General features: G+C 37.2%; 2 protein-coding genes across 25 annotated transcripts in view; one reads left to right on the top strand and one right to left on the bottom strand.

Moving 5' to 3' along the window:
- Nucleotides 1-17143, top strand: part of ACSS3 (acyl-CoA synthetase short chain family member 3) — a 195958-nt gene extending 178815 nt beyond the window's left edge. The window contains exons 14-16 of the mRNA XM_080661591.1: nt 13708-13807; nt 13894-14069; nt 14956-17143. Of these exons, the coding sequence (XP_080517717.1) occupies nt 13708-13807; nt 13894-14069; nt 14956-15024 (345 nt within the window). The 3' untranslated portion in view covers nt 15025-17143. The remainder of the gene's footprint in view (nt 1-13707; nt 13808-13893; nt 14070-14955) is intronic.
- A 639-nt stretch (nt 17144-17782) lies between these two features.
- Nucleotides 17783-21432, bottom strand: part of PPFIA2 (PTPRF interacting protein alpha 2) — a 492483-nt gene continuing 488833 nt past the window's right edge. For 16 of the 24 annotated variants that reach the window (XM_080661577.1, XM_080661567.1, XM_080661573.1 and 13 more), the window contains 2 exons: nt 21177-21268; nt 17783-19162 (listed from right to left, as the gene is read on the bottom strand). In XM_080661577.1, coding sequence (XP_080517703.1) covers nt 21210-21268 — 59 coding nt within the window. In that variant the 3' untranslated portion in view covers nt 17783-19162; nt 21177-21209. The remainder of the gene's footprint in view (nt 19163-21176; nt 21269-21432) is intronic. The other 8 variants (XM_080661586.1, XM_080661570.1, XM_080661569.1 and 5 more) reach the window with 1 other exon arrangement.

Below are 21432 nucleotides of genomic sequence, written 5' to 3'. Positions count from 1 at the left end.
ATTCACCAATTTTTTTTCTTTTCTATTTTTTTAATTATTTTTTTATTTTATTATTTTTATACATATGTGTCCTTATTCCCCCATTACCCCCCAACCCCCACTCATGCCGCACCCCAATTTTTTTTCTTTATAGATTTTAATTTTGGTGTTGCACCTAAGAATGATTTCCTAACTAATTATCATAAATATTTTCTCCTTTGTTTTCCCCTAAGAGTTGTATAGTTTTACATTTAATTTTATGGATTTGCACTTTATATTAGTTTACATTTATGTTTTTAGGATTTTTGTTTTTGTATATGATGCAAGATGTACATGGAGGATTATGTTTTTTAAATATGGATGTCAGTTATTCCAAGCATCATTTGTTGCAAAGACTGGACTTTCTCTGTTGAATTGCCCTTGCATCTTTGACAAAAATCAGCTGACAATATTTGAGTGGGTCTATTTTTAGAGTATCTCTTCTGTTTCATTGATCTATGTGTTTATCTTTGTCATCAATACTATTTTGTATTCAGACTGTAGCTTTATAGAACGTCTTAATAGTTGAATAATATCCACATTTGCTTTTTTTTCACAAATATTTTGGGTGTTCTGGTTTTCTTTTCTTTTTTTTCTATATATACTTTATGATGAGCTTTTGGATTGTTACAGTAATTCCTGCATGAATTTTGATTAGGATTATGTTAAATCTATATAGATTGATTTGGGAAAAATTATTATTTGAACTGCACTGAATCTTCCAATTCATAAACTTTGTATGTCTCTCAATTTATTTAGATGTTTTTGATAGGTTTTATCAACATTTTGCACTTTTAATTTACAGAGTCTGATTATAGTTTGTTAGATTTATACCTATGTATTTAATATTTTTAGCTATTATAAATTAAAAATTTGGGGGGCTTTCAAATTTTCATAGCTAGTCCATAAAAACACTATTGATTTTCTAAACTGATATATATCCTGTGATCTCATTAAACTCATTACTTTTAGGTTGTTTTTGTTTTGTAGATTCCTTTGGATGTCCTGTGTGGACATTAATGTCTGTGAATAGAGATGGTTTTAGTGTTTTCTTTCCAATCTGAATCTCTTTTTTTCTTGCTTTCTTGAAATGGCTTGAACTTCCAATATGATATTAAATAAGAGTGTTGAAAGCATACAGCCTTGTCTTATTCATTATCTTAGGGTAAAATAATTTAGTATCTTGACATTAAGAATGCTATAACCTATAGGTTTTTCTGTAATAGATGACCTTTATCAAATGAGGAAGTTTCCTTCTATTACTAATGTGCTGAATTTAAAAAAAATCTTAAATTAATGTTGAATTTTGTCAAATGCTTTATGTGCCTGTATCGATATGAATGTGCGGTTTTATTTTTAATACTGTTAATATGGTGAATTATATTAATTAATTTTCAACTGTTCAGCCTTTCATTGCTGGGATAAACCTCATTTAGTTGCAATGCATTATTGTTTTAGTATATTGATTTAAAAAAGGGTAATATTCATTGTTCTTAAGTTAGTTTTGTGTGATAATTATATAGCAACTTTATTTTTTATGGATAATATTTATAATATTGTCATCTATCTTTTTCCATTCTTTCATTTTTAATCTATCTGGATAATTATGCTTCCTGTGGATTTCCTGTAGATATGAAATAGTTGGATCTTGTTTTTATCTTTATCCAATCTTGTACTATTTATCTTTTAACTGGTGTCTTTAGATCATTTACATTTAAATTAATTATTGATATATTTATGTCTACTAGTTTATTAGCTGTTCTTGTTTGTTTGTTTTGCCTTTTCTCTTTTCACTTCCCCCATATCAGCTTTTCTCTTTTCTTTTAAGTCATTTGGTTCCTTTTGTAACTTTTGTTTTTTTTCCTAAGAAATTTTGTTTCCATTTATTCTAAAAGTGTTTGCCCATACTTCTTGGGCCATTTGTTAATTTTATCCTGAATGTGCAAAGATGTGCTTTGGATAATAGACAGATTTCTTAATAATAAGTGTGTCATCACCTTCTTATCCCAGATCTTAATCCTAGGTAACACATGAGAGCTGATGGGAAATGTCCCTACATGAGTAGCCAGACACTCCCTAGATGAGAAATAAGGAAAATGATTTTTCTCTGCTTATAAAGAGGAAGGAGGCAGCTACCTTTCACCCTCCTGGAAGAGTCTTCTTGGAAACCTAAGGGCCTGAATCCAAACTTCAACTCTTTGATATGTAAATAAAATCTCTCCTGGAGCAAGATAACCCCCTGTCTTCAACCTTTACAACCTAGAAATGTTTCTGAGTCTTCATCTTTTTGATATGTAAATATCTAGGAAAAGAGTGAGCCAGTCTCCCTCCCACCTTGGGAGTTTAACCTAGGGGTTAAGCCAGTGGTCGGCAAACTCATTAGTCAACAGAGCGGCAAACAGTGGCTCGCAAACCGCAGTTTGCCGACCACTGGGTTAAGCGATAATCATTTGGCCCGCTCAGGGAAACTAGAAAAATTGTATTATCCTATTAGATCAGAGCAATTAACTAGACAAATATCTGCAACTCTAATTCTCATGGTATTTTAAAATTCTCAGGAGGCTACAGGTTTTTTTTTACAAGATAAATTCATGCAAGTTTTATTCCCGCACTATTGTAAAAGCTGCATTAAAATATTTGTCTGGTGATTCTAATATTTGGGTCATCTTGGGTTTGCATCTGCTCATTGTCTTTTTTCTTAAGTGGTATTTAGTTATTCCTCATTTTTTTTTTCTTTTTTGATTTTAATTTTTTCTATATTTTTTAATTATTAATTTTCCTCACTTTTTTAAATGTCCAGTAATTTTAGATTTTATCCTGGATATTTTGAATATTGCATTATGAGATTCCGGATTCTGTTTAAACCATCTGGATTTGTGTTCTTATGATTCTTTATTTTAGCAGGTGGTCAAGATCAGACCATATCTCCTTACCCACTTTCTGTGGACTGTGCTTTCAACGTCAGCTCAGTTTCCAAAGCCTTTGCAGTGCTACTGTAGTTCATCTCATACGTGTCTCTCCCAAAGGTCAATCTGACAGTTAAGTGTTCAGAATCTTCTCTGTGCTGACTCCGTTACTGATCTAAAGGGGGTTGCTTGCCTGTGCGCATCAAAACCCAAGCAAATGTGAACAGGAGTTTGCAGCCAAGAAAGTAAAGTTTTATTTTTAAGGAAAATACCCAGAGTCACAGGTGACCTCATGCTCAAAGACCTCTTTTGATGGCTTCCCTGGGATGGTTACATAGGGGAAAAGCATTAATCATGGTGACTAAGGGAGTTAGGGTCATGGTCAGGGTCATGGTCTCTACTGTTTGGTCGGTGCTAGGGTAGAGGGTAGCTGATCAGTGCATCTAGTCCTGATGTCAGCCATGGGTCGCTTCATCTGGTTTTGCAAAAATGTGATCATTCCACTTTTCTGGTTCTGGTGGAGCTGAGACACAAGTGAGGCCTAGATGTTATCTTTGGTTTGATTGAAACTTGTCTTGGTGGTCAATAGCCCAAGGCTTGGTTCCTAAGATTGTTTAATGCTGACCAGGGTCTCATTGTCCTGAGGGCTTGATGAGGAAGGGAGTGGTCCTGCAGGAGAAGGAGGCAGCTAAGTCAAGATCCTGGATGAGGCCACTTGGAGTCACAAGGAAAGCAAGGAGAAAAGGTCCTATTACAGAAATGAAGTTTCTGCACAGTTACAATAAAATACCCTTTTCTCTAGCTCCTGCTTCTGCGCGATCTGTTCCTCAGTCTTTGATTCCCAAAGCTCCCCTTCCTGCTCTTTTGTAAAGAGAGCTAGGGCTTTCGTGCTCAGTTCTGCGAGGTACAGTGGCCCTGGGGAGAGAGACGGACTCTGTGTCCTTGCTAGCACTCACCGGGTATAGAGCAAGGCAAGTCAACAGGGATCCGCTCTCAGGGACTGGATAGCTGCTGGTGGGAGGGCAAGTGACACTGAATCTCCCCAGGCTCTCTTGGTGCAGGGTGTGTGGAGACAACATACTTGCTCCAGTTCTGTAGGGAGAAAGGGGCGCTGCTTCTTTGCTGATGTTCATCCGGAGTAGGGAGGATAAAAGTAAAACGATTATGTGTCCCAGCATCTCTGCTTCTTTTTCCTGGATCTCTGGCTAGACACAGTATGTATTTCGTAGCATGCATTTCTTGGGCTTTGTTGTCTGTATTCATTGGCACATTTGGGGCTACTCTGGCACCCAGACCGGAATATATTGGAGGCAAACCCCACCAACAAACAAACCACAAAAAAAAAAAAACAACAACACAAAAATGTAAAACCCTCCAAGCCAACCAAGCAACCCATAAACCACCAAACAAAACAGGAGACTCACCATCAGGCTGTCTCTCATGTTTGGTAGAATTTTCTGATCTGTAACTTAACCCAGAGTTTTTTCATTGCAATTAGTGGAAGTGATAAGGTGGGATGTATTTATTCTGTCTTCTCTAGAACCAAAGCGAGGATAGTTTAGACAGAGTGGGACAAACTGCAGTTTAAATGAAAGCAAATATCTAAAGTAGTGTGATTAAAATGCAGTGGGGTTAGAGTATGCAGAATCCAAGTTTAGTTCCCTTCCTTTGATTAAAAGATGATCACCTTATTTAAAGGACGTACTTATCTTCAGCCTAAATTTAATAGCTTAACACTGCTTGTCAAGTGACTTTTTAAAAAAGGGGCAATGAGAAGTTACAGTGAAAGCTCCATATAGTGGACTAATTCTGGCGAGGGGGTGTCCATTAAAGCCAAAAGTCTGTTATATAACAGAGTAGGTTTTCTGAATGCGTATGTTAAAAAATTGATAGCTTAGTTAGTTTACCTGTTTTTACTTATGTAGACACGTTTGTGTAATTAAAATTAAGTATGTATGAAAAGTTTAATTCCACAGGAAAGTTTCCTATATGTATTACAGTAATTTTAAATTTATACTGAATAGGACTAGTATATGTGTGCTTTCACCAGCCACTCTGAGTAAACAAATGCACACATCTGGGGCGTGGCATGGGAACATCAATGAGCAGTGTTAAAACTGCTGCAAAAAATCACGCCATGTGACAACAGAACCAATTACTGCTCACAGTGTGGTGTGATCACGTGCTAATCATTCACGGGACATTGTTTACGAGTGGTGACTCTTGGGTTTAAATTTGTAGACTATGGTTGTAGATATGAAATATTTATGTTGGAGAAATTACTGCAGTGTTTTTTTCCAACATACGGCCTATTTACTAAAATTTGTTAAAAATAACTGAATTAATAACAAAAAAATAACCTGTTACTTGATTATTAGCAAATTTTGGTTAACAGAGTTTTAAAATTAACAGGGTCTTAATTTTCACATATGACATATGGAGCAGAAATATTGTCCGATAAATCTGAAGACCATTAAATAGAGGTCCACAGAATTGAGGATTTACTATATTTGAGTAAAAGGAAAGCATTTTAGAAAATGGCTTAGAATATGTGACCTTTATGTGCATACACAATATTATCTTGTTTTTAACTGACTCTGGATTTTGTGATAACTTGAAATTGAAATTTACGCTTCAAATATTTTAATGTGGTGGCAAAAGGTGGTTCTGGTTCTATGAACTTTTAATTTCTTGCTTGTAGGAGATTACTTCCAGTATTTACTTTCATTATGGCTGACTCAGCTAATCAAAATATGAGATTATATGCACAGATCTTAATAACAATCAAACTTCTTTGTTCTGTTTTTTTTAGAATGAAAGGAGAAGTATCAACCTATTTAAATACATATTGTACTTTAATATGTTTCTGCTGACATTTTTATCACAATATGTAACAGCAGAGTGAGCCAGGCAAAAGGTAGCCAGTTAAAATTGAAAAACTGTGCTAGAATCAATGGCATTTAACAGGAATGTTGTCACCGAGTCTTAGAATACTTACAGCACATAACAGGACACCTCTCAGCCTTCAAGCCTTTATGTGAATTAAATGGTTAACCTTTTAATTCATATTGATATCTGATAAGAAAGTATCTCAGTTTCTATCAGGTTTGTCTTTTCTATATTGGGATCAACTGGAGAGAGTTGTAAACTAGCACGCCTTATTGGCCTTTTCTCACCTCCTAGCACAAATGCTTAATTCAGTGACAGTTAAGATGTATGTGAAATGTTTACAACATTGATGCCATAACCAGCTTTTATGAAAGTGCCCAAACCTTACTGGATATATAAATGCTTTTCCAGGATTCTCAGTAGAGAATGCTAGATTTCATTTTGCCTTTGTAAAATAAGACTTGAGGGTTTTAATCTCTTGGAAGTCTCATTTGTAGAAATTAAAAGTGGACAGGATGTTGTTTCATATATGGTGAAAATATCTGTGCTTTTCCATCTTCTCAAAATAAAACTAAGACTTAATCAAACAGAAATTCTATTAAAATTGTTATTATCCAAAACATTTCAGGAAACCCTATGTTATTTTCTCTTCTCATCATAAGAAAGTAGAGTCCTAAGAGAGCTTTTATAAAAGGACATTTAAGAGGACATTTCCCTTGAAGATACCAATATGTGTGAGGCCTTCTGTAACTGTTAAGTAATAATCATATCTCTTTGAACAGTTGATTAATCTTTAAAAGCCTAGCATCTAGCTGGGCATTTGGGACACTTTGGTGGAAGTTCAAAGTGTTCTTAAGGAAATTAGATCTGAAATCTAGTAGTCAGGTCTTCTGAGCCGAAATTACTACGCGTCAGTGTGGTCCTTCGTGCTTGGTTCTCTTTCGCAGTTGTGGGCAGACCCTTTCATGCAGACATATCTCCAGGGAACAAATTTGGCTTCCTGTTCCATTGTTTCTCTGGTAGCTTAGGTTCCAGTTTGTTAAATGTACCTAGTAGTATCTTGAAAACTTGGAAATCTTGTGTTAAATATTGCATTTAGAGCCCAGGGCAGTGTTCACATATAATTTGCCTTTTGAAGGTTGTTCTGAACAAGTTAGCTATCTTGTTCACTATTTCAGGAATGATTTCTTCAAAAACCTATCTAATAAAAGAGTAATATGCAAATTAACCATCACTCCGCTACACCCACAAGCCAGGCCCACAAGCCACGCCCACAAGCCAATCAGGAGTGAATATGCAAATAAACCCAACCAAGATGGCTACGGCCACAGAGAGCAGGAGGGAGGCTTGGGTTTCCCCGGCAATGGAGGAAGCCAAGCTTTCTGCCTGCCCTTGCTGGCCTAGGCCTCCACTCAAGGCTACAAAGTTTCAATTATAGAAGATACATAAACCCAAAGAGAAATGGCGGCAGCCACAGAGCTGGAAAGAGCAGGAGGCTAGGGTTGCCCGCAGCGATGGAGGAAGCCAAGCTTTCCGCACACCCTGGCCGGCCCAGACCTCCACTTAAGGCTACAAAGTTTCAATTATAGAAGATACATAAATCCCAACAGAAATGGCTGCCACCACAGAGCGAGCAGAAGGCTTGGCTCTGCTCCAGGCTACAAAGTTTCAATTGTAGGAGATAAATAAACCCCAGATACCAGGCCTCCACTTGGGTCACCAGGGGGCGTGGCCGGCCTGCAAACCACCACAGGCCCCTCGCCCAGGCCGCCCCATGCCCCAAGGGAACCCCCACCCTGATCCGGGACACCCTTCAGGGCAAACCAGCTGGCCCCCACCCATGCACCAGGCCTCTGTCCTATCTAATAAAAGAGTAATATGCAGATCGACCATCACTCCAACACACAAGATGGCTGCCCCCATGTAGTCAAAGATCCTGCCCCCATGTGGACACAAGATGGCCACCCCAAGATGGCCATCAGGGGAGGGCAGTTGGGAGGGACCAGGCCTGCAAGGGAGGGCAATTGGGGGCGATCAAGCCTGCAGGGGAGGGCAGTTAGGGGTGACCAGGCCGGCAGAGGAGGGAAGTTGGGGGCAACCAGGCCTGCAGGGAAAGGCAGTTGGGAGGGACCCAGGCCTGCAGGAGAGCAGTTGGGGGGGAAAAGGCCTGCAGGGGAGGGCAGTTAGGGGTGACCTGGCCTGCAGGGGAGGGCAGTTAGGGGAAAACAGGCTGACAGGGGAGCAGTTAGGCATCAATCAGGCTGGCAGGGGAGTGGTTAGGGGGTGATCAGGCTGGCAGGCAGAAGCGGTTAGGGGCAATCCGGAAGGCAGGCAGGCGAGCAGTTGGGAGCCAGCAGTCCTGGACTGTGAGAGGGATGTCCGACTGCCCGTTTAGTTGGACATCCCTTGAGGGGTCTCAGATTGGAGAGGGTGCAGGCTGGGCTGAGGGACACCCCCCACCCCATGCACGAATTTTGTGCACCGGGCCTGTAGTTGAATATATTTCTATAAAGTGCATATTCAACAAAGAAGCCATGCAATTTCACTTCTACCCAGCATTAACTCATTCCTGGATTTACATAAATATAAAATAGCTGAATATTTTCCTTAGTATATCAATATGATTATTGATGAAGATGTGGAATCTGGAGATTTTCTAAATGACTCCAATGTCAGAGGAAATGAAGAAACATTCCTCTTCTTCAGCTCCTCACATCTTATGGGGTGCTTGATTTAAACTATGTTTTCTTAAATGAAAATACTCAACAAAGTATTGAGAAGTTGATGTAATATAGCTGACTAAAGGTGCAACCTTTTAATTCATTAAAATTCACACAAAACTGGAAGTCACCTGTAACAATGAATAACAGACATCAGACCTATTACCTATTTATATACTTACTTTGGTGAGACAATTACCATTTAAGTTTTATCTTTAGGGGGGATTTGTCTATTAACCACAGTTTTGTCATAGAATTTAGTTAATTATTTATTTGTTTTATTTATTTCACAGTCACTTTCTTTTAAAAAAATTATCTTTATTGTTGAAAGTATTAGAGATGCACTCCCTCTTTTCCCCCATATCCCCTCTATCCCACACCCGCCCCTCCCAGGCCTTCACCACACTATTGTCTGTGTTCATGGGTTATGCATATCTATATTAAGAAAAGGGTAATATGCAAGTTGGTCAGGACACCCTCACAGTAACAACTGAACAGCAGGCTGTGTGGGGTGACCAGGCCGGCAGGGGGGTTAGTGAGGGGCGACCAAATGACCGAACAGCAGCATGTTTGGGGTTACCAGGCTGGCAGGGGGGGCAGTGAGGGGCGACCAGGCTGACAGGGTGTCAGTTAGGGGTGATCAGGCAGGCAGGCAGGTGAGCAGTTAGGAGCCAGTGGTGCAGGATTGTGAGAGGGATGTCCGACAGCCGGTTTAGGCCCAATCCCGTGGACAGTCGGACATTCCCCGAGGATACATTCCCAGATTGGAGAGCGTGCAGGCTGGGCTGAGGGGAACCCCCTCCTCCGTGCATGAATTACATGCACCGGGCCTCTAGTATGCATGTAAGTTTCCCACTTACTCTCCCCACTACCACCACCCTTATCCCTGCCTTCCCTCTCAGATTCCTCAGTCTGTTTCATGCTTCTGTGTCTCTGGATCTATTTTGTCCATCAGTTTATTTTGTTCATTCGATTCCACATATGAGTGAGAGCATGTGATACTTGTCTTTCTCAGACTGGCTTATTTCACTAGCATTTTACTCTCCAGGTCCCTCCATGCTGTCCCAAAGGGTAAGAGAGTCTCCTTTTTTACAGCTGCACCATAGAATTTATACAAAGGGAATGTACAAATGTGGCTTTTGATTGTCTTTCCTCACTGGACATTTGGCTCACTTATGTCCCTCAAATGTTGGCAAGGCATATTTTGATGTTTTCTTTTATAATGACTCAGTTGTTGAAATCATTATTTCACATGTCAGTATGGTTGGTGGGGCCAACATAGGAAGTTGGTTGCCTCCTTCCTTTATGGTATCATTTTAACACTGATAGGTCAATATAATATTTTATCCACTATAATAATGAACCTCATTTACAGATGACATGCAATTATGGAAAGGGATCATCTCTCACAGATTTTTAAGAATTTATACACAGAAAAAATGGGAAACTGAAATTATAGAGAACTGTGTTATATATTACTTCTGATTTTAAAATACTCCTTGCCCTTATAGAAAACCAGTCAACATTTTCCCATCTACTTCTAAAAACACTAAGATTGCCTTAACCGGTTTGGCTCAGTGGATAGAGCATCAGCCCGCAGACTGAAAGGTCCCAGGTTTGGTTTTGGTCAAGGGAATGTACCTTGGTTGCTGGCACAGCCCCAGTAGGAGGTGTGCAGGAGGCAGCTGATTGATGTTTCTCTCTCATCGATGTTTCTAACTCTCTATCCCTCTCCCTTCCTCTTTGTAAAAAATCAATAAGATATATTAAAAAAACAAACAAAAAAACCCACACACACACTAAGATTGAGGAAGGCAACATGTTGAGCTTAAAATAACAATGTGAAAGAATGAAAAATTAGAAGTTTTGATGTTTAATTTAGTTAAAATTACAGTCATATAGGTTAAGTGACAAAATATCTGAATGATTGATTTTTTTTTTACAGTGAGTTGAACTGATATCTTGGCATTTCAAAAACTCAGGAACAGAGGCTCATGGCACCAAGGAACACTGTAATAAGTGTGGGTTGTTGTTTTTTTTTTTTACACTTTTAACTCTGGTTAGCCAAGTAGTCAATTGTTTTTCTCTACTCATAAAAATAGGAATAGTAAATCAGAATTACAGAATTGACCCCATCCCATCTACTATCCCTCCTGCCACACAAAGTATTCTTTTCCATGAACTGGTGACTACCCAAACAAATCCCTGGCAGTAAAATTTGTTTCTACTCTCAACACACAAATTGAAAAAGTAATTAAGACCTTAACAAATGGGAAAGCTGCTGGAAGCATCTGAGAGTTCAAATTGAAGCAGTGGGAGAACGTGGCATTGCATAGTCGAGTATGTGCTTTAGTCAGGCCCAGCTAATGGAAGGAGGGCATGGATGTATTTACCTTAGCAATGAAGTTAATAAAACATGTAGTACAGAAACTATTTATTTAACAAGTTCTACCCTCTACACTATAGAAGTCAAAACCTGTGTGGATGTGAACCCTTGCAATTCAAAATTTCAAAGTGGATGCTAGCGATAGGACAGAGGAGAAAGGTTGACTTGTATGTTTAATTAGGGCTGTGTGAGGTAGCACACCAGGTTTATACCAAAACTTCTAGCAGTTCATTGAGTTTTCTAGGAGCTCAGAGGAGAGAACGTTCATTTTTCATTTGGCTCAATCAAAAGAAAAAGTTTCTTCATGGAAAGTTTGGGAGTTGAAAGTGAAATGTCCCAGACTCCGTTGATTTCTCTCCTACCTGTCTGGTTGTACCTTTTTAGTCAAGTTTATCCGCTGCTTCTTTTTCATGTAGCCATTAGCTGTTGCAGTTCCTTAAGGCTTTCACTCTTTTTCTCTCACTGCTTTCTCCCGAATTTGTCCATGTCCACAGCCTTCATTAGCATCTAATATTAATGCTATTCAAATATGCATCTCCAGGTTGAGCCTTTCCTCAGCTCCAACTGCTTTGGCTTGGATGTCTCAACACTCCTTCAGTAAGTCTCCAAGACTTATTACATGTTCTTTCCTCTCAGGCCTAGTCCTCAGTAGCATTTTCTTGCTTAGAAAATGACATCACTACCCAACCAGCTGCTCAACCAAATACACAGAATCATTCTTAACTCTTCGCTTCTTCGTGTTCCATATCAAATTTATCACCTGTATCCATTTTACTTCTAAATAAACTCTAGAATCTTCAGTCCCGCTGCTATATCCTTGGTCTACTCTAGGAGCCTCTTATGTGGTTTCACTGCACGAACTGTGATACTCACTCAACAATCTGCGACTTATCCTCCACAGGTGAAACAAGCTTGTGTTTTTCAAAATCCACTCAGAGGTGAAAGAAGCCAATCTGAAAAGGCTATCTACTGTTTTATTCCAACTACAGACATTCTGGAAAAGGACTTTGGAGACAGTAGAAAGATCACTGGTTGCCAAGGATTGGGGGGAAGTGAGGGATAAATAGGCAGAGCACAGGTTTTTTTAGGGCAGTGAAGCCATTCTGAAAAATATCGTAATGGTGGATACATGTCGTAAAACACGTGGGATGTACACCAAGAGTGAACTCTATAGTAAACTATGGACTACGCGAGCCACATGTGGCTCACGAGCCGCGGTTTGCCGCTTTGTTGACTAATGAGTTTGCTGACCACTGGACTAGGGTCATGATGTGTCAATGTTGGTTCATCACTTGTAACAACATACCGCTGTGGTGAGGGGTTTTGATGGTGGGGAAAGCTGTTCGTATACAGGAGTAGGAGGTATATGGGAACTTTCTGTACTTCTGCTGTTTTCTATGAACCTAAAACTACTCTAAATTACAAAGTTAATTTTAAGAATCCGTCTGATCTTGCATCTCTTTCTCAACTCCTGAAAGTGCTTTATTACCACCCAGTGCTGCCAAAACTACAATTGGAAGTCTTTGCACAGCCTCTCTTTACCTCTGCAGCTTCATCTTCTCTGCCTTGCGCCTGCTTTCCGGCCACTCTGGTTTCTTTCAGGTGTGACTGTACATGCACAGTCCTTCCACAGGGCTCCCTCCTCTTTGCCTAATCAATGTCTACTAATCCTTTAGACCGGAGCTTATTGTCATTTCCTAAGGGAAGGCTTCTCTGACATCTGTATCCTTCGGCCAACTTGGTTACTTTTGCTCTATTTCACATATAAAAACAGATTAATGCCTCAAAGACCTTACACTTTTATATTTAGACATTTATGATAATCAAATATTTAGGCTTGATTGTTAATATTGTTCTCCCCTCCTGGGCCATAGGCACCATGAGATCGCGCTCTGCCTATTTTTGCTCACCATTGAATCTAGCGCAGTGGCTGGAACACAGGAAGTATTTAGTAAATCTTTGTTGAATGACTGACTGGAAGAAAAAATGAGAACTTCTGAATCAGTGGTCGGCAAACTCATTAGTCAACAGAGCTGCAGTTTGACGACCACTGTTCTAAATGAACTGTTGGTATCTTGTTCACTGTTTTGTCTGGTCACTAGAGGTTTGCAGTCACTGAAATACGTATTACTTTTTCAGAAAATAGCTTTTTGGATATTCACTTTAAGACACTGAGAGCTTCGGGTGAACATATGAAAATGGCTCCTGGACAATGTGATTCCTTGATGTCAGGGCTTCACTCCATGTCCAGTCTCTTCTTTTGTTTCGGAAAGTCTTCTCTGGTTGGGTGGTCACTCAAGAAAATAAACGCTCTAGTCTTTGCTTAGTAACAGATGCAAAAATATAAGCACCCCGTCTTTAGTCCTGGGGCTGCCATGGACTCCCGGTAGGTGAGCTTTTGGTTGCCAGCACTAAAGCCAGATCACCTTGAGGCTGTCTGTTTTCAGAGACCGGTTGCAATTGGTTAACCTGTGGTGTCCCCGGCATATTTTCCCTGACTTCACTAATAAACAATTGAGATGAAGAAACAAATTCCTTACTTTCCAGGTAAACTAAGCAATTTGTCTTAATTACTGTCAGCCTTTGTAAGTGACTACTGTGGGGGTCCTAACCATTCACACCAGTAGTAAGATATGAATTGTGAATTAGTAGTGATTTTCACACAGACAGATATGTGTTTTTGAGTTATCTGACATGTACTTAGTTTCCCAGTTAAAATAATTTACACACACACACACACACACACACACACACACACTCACTAAATGAATGCTTTTCCTTATTACAGTCAGTCCTTTCCCATGGCACTGTGGCTGACTGCGCTGTTGTTGGCAAGGAAGACCCTTTGAAAGGACATGTCCCCTTAGCCCTCTGCGTGTTGAGAAAAGGTAAGAGCTTTGTCCTCCCTTCCTGTTTGGGCCCTGAATGATTAACTAAGATTAATTCACGGCTTCCCATCTGACCTTCTCCCTAGGTATCAATACAACCGAGGAACAAGTGTTGGAAGAAATTGTGAAGCACGTTAGACAGAGCATTGGCCCTGTGGCTGCTTTTCGAAATGCAGTTTTTGTCAAACAATTACCAAAAACTCGATCAGGCAAAATTCCACGGTCAGCTCTGTCTGCCCTTGTCAATGGCAAGCCTTATAAGGTAAATTATCAAGGATATTCAATGTTGAGTTTTGAAATGGTTTATCCCCATTTCTTTGGCATCAGCAAAGTTCTTAAAAATGGTTCTTAAGCATGAATTGCATCCCTAAAATACACATAATAGCACTTTTTTAAATGTTAAGTGAGAAATTGCATAGCCACTCTGTAGGAATCATGGCTTTGGAGAACCACAGATTAATTAAAATCATATGTTTTGAGAATATAAGAATCAGTGTGTGAAAATATTATTATTAGTAAATACGTTAGTTAAATCCAATCAAACTTGTGGAAATGCAATCTTTTTTTTTTCTTTTTCTTTTTTTTTTATTAAGGTATTATATGTGTACATATCTGGAAATGAAATCTTTACTGAATTACATTTTCCTGCATTGTATTCATGAATGGCTGTTAGTGAGAAAGCAAGTAATCAAGGCTGGCTATACATGGTTAAACTCTTTGCATTGATAAATATGCTAATTGTATTGAGTGAAAATTATTATAGGAAACTTTAGGCTGATCCACGCATATGTATTTTAAAATTTGCATATTGTACCTACCGAGATATACCTATTTTAATAGTAGAGTAGTGCATGAGCAAATGCAAAAAAAATTTTTATTTTTATAGAGGCACATAGAAAGTCTCAAGAGGAATTCTGTAGAAAGTAGCATTGAGGACCATTAGTTTTGCTAACAGGACAGTTTGTTTTGTCATTCTGGAGAGCTGAGGGACATTTTAAAATATTAGGTTCAAAGTTCCCTATTTTTGAACATTTACGTATGAGTATTATAAGATAATGGGGAATCCAACATTGCATGTAATTATTTAATTATAGAATGTATGAAAGGGTTTCAAGGAAGTGCACTCATACCTCTACTTCTCTTTTCAGGTAACGCCTACGATCGAAGACCCCAGCATTTTTAGGCACATAGAAGATGTGCTAAAACAGGCATCATGACTTTTTTGAGTCAATTTTCTAATTGGAGTCAAGTTTTTTGAATTATTTCACAGAAATAACTATTTACATCGAAATTACTTGCAAACTGAAATGTGAATTTTGAAGTGTGCTCTTAAAAAAAATGCACTGGAAGACTAGTGATTAGACCCAATTAGCATTGTTATCGATTATTTGTAACATGACTCATTATAGGTTGTCTAGCACTTTAATTTTAGAAAAACATATCTAATGAATGATTTCTAAAAATTGTACCTCCCCCAAAAGCATTGTGATTCAAAGTGACATTAATATAGAGCCACTTCTTAAAAATAGGCATCTGCAGCTTTGACCCAAAACCTAAAATTCAAGTTGAAGTAAAAAAATGATTACAATTTTTCTTATGGAAATTTAAAATGTTTTCTAATGTTACTGAGTTGCCCACATGCATGGTTATCATCTAATCGGTGATTTCCTAGGTAGCTGGATCTGTCTTGTCATTTCCTGAGGGAAAGCTGGCTTCCTGGATACAGCTCTGGGGTCAGGTCATTTGTTACTTATCAGGGGAATCCTGTGCCTGGCCAAGAGTCTGGAGGTCATTTAACCCTTTCTCTGTCATGGAGATGAGGGTCTTTTGGAGCCCCTCCCCTTGTTTTGGTTCTTAGTGGACTGTACTTAATGATTCCCGCTTCTTATGGAAACAAGGAAATGATACGAAATGGGGTACACTGGCAAAAAGAAAGCTCTTCAGGAAGAAATATAGAAGTTTTTACATTATGCTAAGAGAAACAAAAATATCAGATTTTTATGTAAAATCTCTAATTTTTAAATAACGCGCTAAAAATATTGTGACATCCAAACACGTCTTTGCATTTAAACTTCTATAAAACCATTGATATATTTTTTAAAACATGGAAAATGAATCTTTGTTAAGCTTATGATAATGTTCCAATTAATCAGAGTAGACAATATGGATAATTAAATATTTGGTTTACATAGAGTTGGACATGTTATCAGTAATCAAAGAATTCATTTAAACACAAAAATATGCCATGCCCATTGAGTCTTTGATGGTACTCAAAGTATTCCTTAATCTTTCAGTCCATCAGGAACATTATTGTGAAGAACAGCTGTCCTAATATGATAGTCTGGGTACATGAAATATATGTCAGAGATATTAGATAAAGAAAATATTTACTTGTCTGTTTTATAAAATTGCTTACAAACTGTATAAAGACATTTTGAAAATGTGTGCTTTTTACTTGGACCATAGACTATTCAAATAAATGACTTCTTCAAGTAAATTTCTATTTGCTTAAATTGGCTTCTTGATGGTTACGTCTGGAAAAACTACATTCATCCAGTTGTTTTTGTTAATTATTTTAGTAACCTCAATTAAACCAACTAGACAGACCTTCAGTTTATAGTTTAAAACTGTTGAGTTTCTTAAAGTGTAGCTTATATTGGGTACATTTAGTCCGTTATCACATTTGTAATCTTAACAAATAGTCCATTTTTATGTCTTAGCATTTAATTGTATTACCTTACTTTTTCATGTAAGAGTCAGTTAATTTGAGATGGAAATTCCTTATCTGAAACTGTATCATTTGCAAGGTATAATAAACTCAAGGTATATTACACAGATGCAAGAAGTGTGTAAAGGGTTACAACTTTGATCTCTTGCACATTTTCCCTGGTAATCACATCAGAAGAGACACTTCAGTAAGCAGGCTGGAGCTATTTTCTAGTTGAGTGAGAAGAAAACAATGCACAAGACTGGGAAAGCAGCTTTTTCTTGTGTCTGGTTGAGAAAATATATCTCCTTTGCAGGGTCAGAGGATGTCACGTTTACACTAATAATTATGGGACCAGAAAGACACTCAAGTCATCAGATTGCTTAAAATTTGGGGAGGGGGAGGAAAGGAAATTTCTATGTTAATACTTATATCATAAAGCACTTTTACTACATAGTACCTAAATATTCCAAATTAAATGTACCTTTAAAAATAACAATATAATGTTACTAAAAATGCAATCATATTTAAATTTGATGAATTAAATTCTGTATGATCTTTCATATTTTCATAATTTTTTACTGTAAGACATTAGAAAAATTAAAATATAAATATTTTCTTTTAAAATCTATAGAAGTGTTTTTCAAGTTATTTTGCTCATGAAAATATATTGGGTATATACAATTAAGACCTTTTTTTCATTTAAAAAGCAGTTTGATTTATATAAAACTGTATTTGTAAAGACTTAGATTATTAATTATGTGAAAATGTATAATATTGCCAGATGGTCATTAAATGGTTTTTAAGTGGATTAAATGGATTTTAGAATCTGACAGATATTATCCTATAAATTAAAGAGTATTTTATGCTTTCATGAGACACATAGCTGGATCTTATTTATCCCTATATATTTGAGTCTGTTATAAATGATTACTATTTCTTGCTTATGATCTCTAAAGGGGAGAAACTTCTGTGATTAAATCCTGTATAAGAGTAGATACAAATGTAGTTGATATTGTTATAATGTAGTTTTTATATTATATTTCACTTCTGTGAGTCAGCATCCCCATGTTCAGATGAGCTTAAAAAGCTCTTTTCCATTGTTTCTGCCCAGGCAACATATTCAGAAAATTGTAAAATCACTCTCATAAGCAAGTTTAGTACTCCCCCTTGTGGCTGACTCACTTTTGAGGAGATTCCTTAAGAGAATGATTTTCAGTAAATTGTTCAACTTTACGTGACTAGAAAACAAAGCTTAAACAGAGGATTGGAAGTATTCTTTTTTATTGACAATGGAGAGGGCTTTTGTTACCATTACTTTATGACTGAATCTGTTTAAACAAAAATAGACATCAAAACAAATGTAATGTACGTGCAAACATAGCAAATTAAATACAAAAATGAAATTACTAATGACAGGTCTTGCACTTAATAAGATCAAACAGCAGAAAATCAGCAGATAGATAAATGTATTCTTAAATAGGTTTTACTCTGAAATCTCCCATATAAACAAAGAATAAACAACAGTAACACCACCAAATAAAGCCACAGGGAAGAGATTACTCTTCTATACTTTATACACTGTATATGTTAATCATTCTGTCTTTCATTTATTTCCTCTGATAAGACTGACTTCAGGGAAGTCGAAACAAGGCCATCTCGGCTAAAAGCTTATGACATTAGACATGACTGGCTATTGCCCTGGTACACTGACAAAAGGGGAGGGCTGCGGGTTTTGTTTTCTTCCAGTGGAAATGCGCCTGGGACTTTGCAGTGGTTGACATTCACTGAACAGTTCTTGCTGGCGGTTCAAGGTATTTGAATGGACATGTGGTTCTTAGTAAGGAAAAAAAAATTATTGGTCCACAGGTAACAAGAGAAGATAATGTCTTTTTCTTTATAAATTTTTTTAAATAATTTTTTTGACTCTTGTAAACAGTTTGGTTTTGTCTTGTATTGAAAAGGAGATCGAGCCGTCACAGTGCTATATCTAAAGATAAGAGGACATCCCTGATTGCCTTGAGAGGTCTATTTTTGGCTCCAGTTCCAGGTTAAATCATTCTTTTTTACATGATCAGAGGCAGGTTTTCAGCTTTAAGTATTGACAGACTTTGAAGGTGAAACATGTGGAGGCATGAAACATGCTTCCAGGAAACATACCAATTTGACTGTTATAATTCAAAAACTGTAAAAATGGTGGAATGGTAAAATACAAACAGTACTTGGTATTGTCAAATGTTTGCACTTGAGACTCCATGAACCATATATTTTATTTTTAAAAAAATCATATTTATATCCATTTACATAAGACTTACACATTTAAAAAGAAATACATACACAGTAATACATAAATGCCTAGTATATTACAATAAAACATGAAAAAACAGGTGGCTCCATTTCATAAAAGCATCTGTTGTACAGAAGTTATGATGTGGATGATGTTTATTATTCAAATGACTTAAGCATTTTCTTACAACTGTAGTGAACTAATCAAACATAATATCTGACTCCCCCCAAAATCACATTTTCAGTTTAATAAACCATTACTTGTGGTTATTTCCTTAGAATTCAGTTTTCACAAAGGTGTTCACTGCTCGTCTTCTTGGATGGTAGTGCACTTTAGGTAGGGTAGACCGAAAAGACGACATCTAGAATGTTCAATGGACAGCGTTAGTTTACTGAAAAGTCCCCCTCCCCCGTTACACCTGCTGCCGCCATGCAGCCTGCCTCCTTCTGTCCTAAGAGATAATGAACAGGATATCATCTAGGATGTAACCAACAGCTGTATGTAATGAACATTTGCTCTTCTCCAATTCTGTGCAGGCAAGCTTAATAAATGATATTTGCTCAATTTTGTGGAAAGTATGATTGGGATATAAAAAAAAAAGGTGTTCAAAGAAAATGTCAGCAGTCCCTTTGAAATATTTACAGCTTGCTTAATAATAAATTGGGCGTAGTTGATCTATTCCTTAGAATAGATTTGTATTCTAGCTCATATATTTTAGAGCTCTTTTGGAGATATGTTGGTTTAATTATGACAATATAATGATAATAAATTTTAAAGGATCTGGGTCTGGGATATAGCATCATTGATTTTCTTCCTTTCATAATATTTTTAGGAAAAGTCCACAATTACTATTCTTGACACAAAATAAATAATAAATAATATGTTCTAAATTATTTTAATGACAAAATTGCTAATGTTATGTCAAAATAAAAATTGGTTGTCCAAAATTAACCTATTGTAAATAAGAAGCTTTTTCCATTGAATGGTAAAAACTAGAAAATATGAACTTGAATGCCATGCACAAAATACAGATTGCAAATAGTTAAAGAGTTATTCTACCCATCAGTCAAAAGCTAAGAAGCAAGCACTACTCAACATATTAAGTAGACATTTGTAACTTAGTGAAGTATTCATTTCTGGGGAAAATTATGTTATATATAGAAGCTATTCCAAACAGTATTTTAAAAAGCTTCTCATTTAGCCAAATTAGCCAAATTATTATATACTTTAGATCATGCCCAATTAGATGCCAAATTGCATACTGCAATTAAAATTTTAATGTTAGGGTTTTATATTCTGAAATTAAATCTCTTATCTGAAGGCTTTTTGTTTTAGCAGCAGCTTCAAATAGTGACCTAAATAAGGCAACATATCAGCTCCCAAATTAGGCCCCAAAGACCAACAATAAGTTGTGTGGAGCTTTTTGTTCACGGCAATGAATAAACAGCACAAGATGAGCTGTTCCTCTGCCTATAACTGCTTCCTCTCCCGTATCTGTGCATACATTTTCTTCTAATTATTGCTCTACAAAGTATTTTTCCAAAATATTAATTCACTGTGAATGGTAAAGTATTTTGGTAAAGTACAGTTTTAGGTTAAAAAGTGTTTTATGAGCACTTGACATTTATAATCTAGGAAGCCACAGTTTTTCTAAGACTGCTAGTGAAACTCCATTTTGGCAAAGATTTGCAAGTCAATTTCACCAACTAGTATTTCTGTAAATACACATGCCTTACACCTTATGATTACATTTCAAGGTTTTTCTTTAGTCCTGTCCACAATTCTTACAAAGTAATTTAACTTTGTTCCTATGCTTTAAGCCCGAGATACTTAAAATTCATATTTAATTTCAACAAATATAAATCATAGTGGTGAAAAATAACATACTAAAAGTTCAAAATAATTCTCAGTTATGTTTTTAATATGAAATCATCTCCAGATCATTTTCCTGTCTCTGCCACTATTTAATTCTGAAAATCACTCCCTGGTACTTCAGCTTCCCCTATTAAAATACTCACTTAAAAGTGTATTTTTCTGTAAGCGCCAAACTCTCATCAATAAATATTGCTATGAGCGTCAATATAATATCCTACTAAAAAGTAGAAGACTGTGGTAGCAACACATTGGTGTCTACTAAGATAATGACAGGCCTCCGACAGACAAACAGACCTTGAACCACAGCAGACAGATGATGATAGAAAATCCTAGATGAAGCGTTAAAATATAGATTCCTTTCCACCCTCTAGCAATTCCAAGGGGTTATCTCACCTCTGTTCTGCTAGGCCGTACCAAAGAGTATTGTGTATATTTACTAGACTATGTAGGTTCCATTTTTGTGGTGGTTTGGTTTTTGTCAGCCAGGGAAAACTACTCACAGCAAGTCAGTGCTGCCTCCTTTGAGTGGCTTGTCAACATGAGTATGTGCGAACAGTGGAGTTGTCTAACCTCTGCAGTCTTGAAGAGGCAACTGCAAATGGAGAAAAGGGCTTTAGAGGGACTTGGACGATTGAGCACAAAATTTCAGATGAGAAAGATTTCTTTTGCTTGCATAAAGGGAGCCTGAACTTAACAGTAGACATTCTTTCTCTCAGATATAAGCCACTCACATTCCTTTTCTCTAGACCAAGTTAC

Source organism: Plecotus auritus, assembly GCF_963455305.1.
Source record: "Plecotus auritus genome assembly, chromosome: 3".
NCBI classification, from domain to species: Eukaryota; Metazoa; Chordata; class Mammalia; order Chiroptera; family Vespertilionidae; genus Plecotus; species Plecotus auritus.
This window is presented reverse-complemented; position numbering and strand designations above follow the sequence as displayed.